At 57.9% G+C, this 5675-nt stretch overlaps 1 protein-coding gene across 1 annotated transcript; it reads right to left on the bottom strand.

Annotated features, from left to right (window-relative positions):
* Positions 1 to 497: 497 nt before the first annotated feature.
* On the bottom strand, positions 498 to 4824 carry MAGEL2 (MAGE family member L2). Its single transcript, XM_008961405.6, has one exon. It carries the CDS (start codon positions 4688 to 4690, stop codon positions 941 to 943), a length of 3750 nt encoding a protein of 1249 aa, XP_008959653.2. The 5' UTR covers positions 4691 to 4824; the 3' UTR covers positions 498 to 940.
* Between the last annotated feature and the right edge of the window lie 851 nt (positions 4825 to 5675).

The raw sequence follows: 5675 nt of genomic DNA, 5'->3' as shown, positions 1-5675 counted from the left end.
GTTTTTTCCTTTTCCCTGTTATAAGCCTGGATATCCTGCAGGGAGCACGTTTCCATCCCGGTAGCAGTGTGTTGATGAAACCCAAATTTGAACTGCTGGACACCCTCCCATGGGCCACATGATTGATTGACAAATACCCTTTTGGCCAATTTCTCCATGAAGCGGGACCACCTGGTTATTTGTGGTCCTGCAGGCAGATGGCCCTTCTTCCCCACATACCCTTAAGGACATTTCTGCTTCTAATAACAACGTTACCAGCTGGGCACTAACGTGTGTGCTTTAATTAATCTCCTGGAGAAATCTTATGTATAACCACCCACTGAAATCACTGCATCCTTATAAAGATGAATGGAGCACTCTCCTTGGAAAACAATTCCATCACCGTGGTTTTTACTATAACTGAGAGTAGTCTTGCTATTCATGTCTATTCAGAGAATACGGCAAAACTTGGCTTCCACCATCTAGTGTAAAAATTAGAATAAAGACAAACACTTCTGTTATGCTGAAAGTATATTTATATATATAGATATAGATATTTACTTCTCTGTAGACAGTTTTTACTGATGAGTCATTTGAACGTTCAAAGAACAACCGATTACAATGCTACATGAACTATACCAGAATGAGATGGATAGCTTCTCAATTCATTTCACAAAGCCAGCACAAAGCTGATACCAAAACATAACAATTATAACACAAAACAGAGAACCACAGATCTCACTTAAAAATACAGATGCCAAAATACAGAACAGAACAGTAGCCGATTGAAATCAACACCACATAAAAAATGTACAAAGCTTTGGCAGATACGAAACCAAGTTGAAAATCCAAACTTACACTCGTGGAACTGGAACACAAACACCAGGAACAAAAATGTCCCCCCACCCTGTCAGTGGCCTCTGGCCAGGGAAACACAGGAGCAAGATCTCTGCTACACCTATTAGCGGGGAGGGGGCCTGCTGGTGGGGCCGTGGGCACTGTCACCGGTGTCGGGTTCATCCTCATCTGTGTCTTCCCACTCACACTCTGCGAGTGCTTCAAGGTAATGGAATGGCCAGCTCTGTGGATCTTTCTTATGGAGCTTGGCCAAAAACCTCAGGACAAGCATCTTGCTGGTTTCCAGGAATGCTCGAGGGCCCCAGAGGAACTCATACTCTGCGGGCTCAGTGTAAGGGATTCGCCTGTACTCTAGGTACTTCTGCCTGACAAACACTTCGGTGATGAGCTTCTTAGTATTTCCAAAGAGACCGTTTGTCTCCCGGACATCCAACCCTAACTTGAACAGAAAATTAAAGATCAGATCCTCCCTGACACAGTTGCCTTTCATAAAGATGAGGCTCAAGACCACCATCAGAAGGCCAAACTTGGGCCTGTCTAAATAGGATGCCACCAAATTCCCTGTATGGTAGCCCAGCTTGTTGATGATAATATAGGCGTGGTTTTTGGTATCAATTTCTTTCAATTGATAACCAAAGGCACACTCCAGCTTATTGTTGGCACGGTTGATGATATCTAAGCACTCATCTTTATACTCTCGGATGATGACTTTCACCATCTCCGAGCGCTGGACAGGCACCTTGGCTTGGTCCTTGACTAAGAGAAACTGCACCAATGCATTTGCCCTCTCATCCAAGGGAGACAAGGGCTGTGCCTCCACCTTGGAATTATCCTGGGTGGCACTGGATCCCGGAGGGACACTTGCGACCTCCGACACAACTACAGGCAGAGAGCTCCCTGGGCTTTCAGAGAGACCCAGGGCCCTGGAGGTGCTCGGGCCCTCCCAGGCACTCAGGGCCCAGGATGCGCTGGGCCCTTCCCAGCCACTCAGGATCCTGGAGGTGCTAGGGCCCTCCCAACCACTCAGGCCACGGGGGGTGTTTGGGTGCTCCCAGTCACCCGAGACCTGGATAGGGCTTTGGACCTCCCAGTCACTCAGATTTAGATTCTCCCAGGGCCTTGGGCCCTGCCAGTCATGAAAGGCTCGCGTGTGGCCACGGCTGTCCTCTTGGGCTTCCAGATGCTTCTTCTTCCGGGTGGCCTTGCCGGAGCGGCGTGGTGGCTCGACGGAGGTCTTGGAGGCCTCTTGAGTGGTGGCAGTTGCCTGGGGGGCAGCTGCTGTAGCCATCAGGAAGGTGGGCACTGCCTGTGATGCCTTTGAGGCGTTCATATTGGGCTGTGGGACCCATGGAACTGCAGGCAGGGCCTCTACACAGGCAAAGGGATCCTGCAGAGCATATGGCAGTGACTTTGGGGTCTCTGAGGCAGCAGAGGGGCCTTTAAAGGCATTCAGAGAGGCAGGCTGAAACTGGGAGGTAGCTGGGAAGACACTTGAGGAGGGAGCAAAGGTCTCCGGTGTGGCAGGCAGGTTTTTCCAGGCAGCTGGCAGGTGTGCTCGCGCAGCTGACACTGCCTTGGGAGCACAGAAGGTGGCAGCAAAGATCATGCGGTCTTTTGAAGGGGCCCTGCGCTCCTTCGAGGAGGTCCTGCGCTCTTTAGAGGAGCCCCTGCGGTCTATAGAAGAGGCCCTGCATTCTCCTGATGGAGTCATCAATGATTTAGCGGAGCCCAGAGGAAAATTTGCCGCTGCTACCGGGGGTCCGGGCTGGGCCTGCAAGACTGCAGGCGGTGCCTGCCAGGAAGGCTGGAGCGGCAGTGTGGGCACCTCCGCTTGCGGACCCGATGCCTGGGCCTGCTGGGGGTGTAGCTGGATTTGCACGGCTTTTTGGGAGGGCGGGGCTCCCTGAAAGGGCTGCTCCAGCTGGACCAAGGGGGGAGCCTGCCTCTGGGCCTCCTGGGCAGGCAGGGGCTGCCAGATGTGAGTGGGGGCCTTCTGGGCCTGCCAGGCCAGCGCCTGTGTCTGCTGCACCTCCTGGAATTCCATTGACGTTGGAATCTCGTGTGGCACCGGGGGCTGACCTTTGGGGGCCTGCCAGATGATGGAAGGGCAGTGCACAGCCTGCGGGGCAGACAGTGGGGCAGACAGCGGGGCCGGCAGCACAGGCTGGGGCACCTGCGGGCCAGCGGGCGGCGCCGCGGGTACCTGCGTAGCAGGTAGGGCCGTAGGCACCTGCGGCGCCGCCTGCACCTGCGGGGCCGGCAGCCTAGCCTGCGGGGCCTGCCGCAGTGGAGGTGGGGGTGGCAGGGCCTGCCAGAGCGGTGGCTGGGTGGCCAGGACCTGTGGGGCAGGTCGGATGGGCGGCGGCGCCTGGCGGATCAGCGGCGGGGCCTGGCGGATCACAGGTGGAGCCTGGCGGATCACAGGTGGGGCCTGGCGGATCACAGGGGGGGCCTGGCGGATCACAGGGGGGGCCTGGCGGATCACGGGTGGGGCCTGGCGGATCACGGGTGGGGCCTGGCGGATCACCGGTGGGGCCTGGCGGATCAGCGGTGGGGCCTGTCGCACCGGTGGTGGGCCAGGGCGGATGGGTGGTGGGCCAGGACGGATGGGCGGGGGCCCCTGGCGCATGGGCGGCGGCACCTGCCAGGTAACGGCTGGTGCCTGCCAGGTGACCTGCGTGGTCTGCCAGGTCAGGGGAGTGGCCTGCCAGCCTTGCTGCGCGGCCTGCCATCCTGGCGAGGTCGCCTGCCAGCCCGGGGGTGTGGCTAGCTGCGCTGGGGGTGCCTGCGGGCCCTGGGGAACCTGCGGAGGAGCCCTTATAACTTGAGACTGGATTTGCAGGATCAGAGGCTGAGCCTGCGGGGCCCAAGAAGCCATCGGCTGTGCAGGTGGGGCCATCGGCTGTGCAGGTGGGGCCGCCGGCTGTGCCATCGGTGCTCCTGAAGCTGGAGGCTGGGTCATCGGAGCTCTCGCACCTGGAGGATGAATCATCAGGACTCCTGGACCTGGAGGCTTGGCCATCGGTGCTCCTGAAGGCTGAGGCTGGGTCATCACGGCTGCTGGAGGTGGCTGGACCATCGGGGCTCCCGGAGCAGCAGGCTGGACCATCAGGACTCCCGGAGTCAGAGGCTGGGCCATCAGGACTCCCGGAGCTGGAGGCTGGGCCATCGGTGTCCCCGGAGGGGGAGGATGAGCCATCGGTGTCCCCGGAGGGGGAGGATGAGCCATCGGTGTCCCCGGAGGGGGAGGATGAGCCATCGGTGTCCCCGGAGGGGGAGGATGAGCCATCGGGGTCCCCGGAGGAGGAGGATGCACCATCGGGGTCCCCGGAGGAGGAGGATGGGCCATCGGGGTCCCCGGAGGAGGAGGATGGGCCATTGGGGTTCCCGGAGGGGGAGGGTGGGACATTGGGGTCCCCGGAGGAGGAGGATGGGCCATGGGAGCTCCGGGAGCTGAAGGATGCACCATCAGGACTCCCGGGGTCGGAGGCTGGGCCATCGGGGCTCCCGGAGGTGGAGGATGCACCATCAGGACCCCGGGAGTCGGAGGCTTACCCATCGGGCCCCCCAGCGGGGGAGCCGGGACTATCGGGCCCCCTAGGGCAGGAGGCTGGGTCATCGGAACCACCGGGGCGGGCAGCTGGCCCTGTGGGGCCTCCCAGGCAGGCTGAGGTGCCTGCCAAGCGGCCAATGAAGCCTGCAAGTCAATTGGAGGTGGATCCCAAGGGACTGGCGGAGCCCGGGAGGAAGCGGGCGGGGCCCGCATCAGAACCGTAGGGCGGCTATAGACAGGCGGCTTCGGGGCCTCCGCCGGAGGACTCGAGTCACCCAGATTCTTACTTAGCTGCGACATGTCCCTTTGCTGACAGCTGGTGGGTCTTTTCCTCGGACAGCTGCTGGGCCTTTTCCTCCAGAGAGAAGAGAATGCCTACGTGGCTGTTCAGAGGCTCCCTCCCTGCTGAATGCTGAATAGGAAGTGAGTGCTGCTCGCTCCGCAGCTTTCCGCAGTAAGGAGGAGGGGGGAAGGGGGCTCAATCCCGCCCCTTCCCCGCCCCCGACCACCACAAGTGGATATTGCATAGGGGCGTCTACCGGAGTCCTGGCTGACACAGGATCCCTTCTCACTCTGTCCAGTCCCCAAATGCAGACCAGTCAGACTCCACATGGATGACTTTTCACAGGGGAGTGACAGGAACCCATCCATGTTTTAGAAAAATCACTGTACTGCAGTGTGGAGTGGGAGCAGACCACTGGAAACGTGGAAGGTATCCAAGACGGCGGGGGGGAGATGGTGTGGTCTGGGCTAAGATGTGAGGCGGAGAATGAAAAAAGCGCATTTACATAAGAGAGTTCCAGGAGTTATAGCAGACAGATACCTGTATTATAATTGAATAAAGGAGTCAAAGACATGGAAAAGGCACACTAGTCCCTGCCTGGAGAAAGTGGGAAGTTGCAGGGACTGTTACTCTCTTAGGGTCCCAGGAGAGGCACACGGGAAGAGAGGCTGATGAGTATTGGCAGACACAGGGCATTTGCGGTACTGTGGGACTGCCAAGGAGAGATACCCTGTAGGCACTCCTGTATGATGTCTTGGGAGTCCTGCTTGGCTATTCCTCATGAAAATAGAGTTGTGGGAGGGAATGTGGTTGCACTAGGTCTTGAAGAACACAGGCATGTTAGAAACACATGGAGAAAAGGAATAGCAGCGAGTAGAGAGAGAGGAAAAGAAGTCACGGAACTGAGACATGCCACAAATCAGTGGAAGACAGCATTTTTAGTATGGGAAAACTGCCTGTGGAATGGCTCAGATGCAGGAACAGAGTAGTTTTCTCAGTATT

Source organism: Pan paniscus, chromosome 16 (genome assembly GCF_029289425.2).
Source record: "Pan paniscus chromosome 16, NHGRI_mPanPan1-v2.0_pri, whole genome shotgun sequence".
Lineage (NCBI taxonomy): Eukaryota > Metazoa > Chordata > Mammalia > Primates > Hominidae > Pan > Pan paniscus.
The sequence above is the reverse complement of the archived record's forward strand: the minus strand, read 5'-3'. Positions and strand labels throughout refer to the sequence as shown.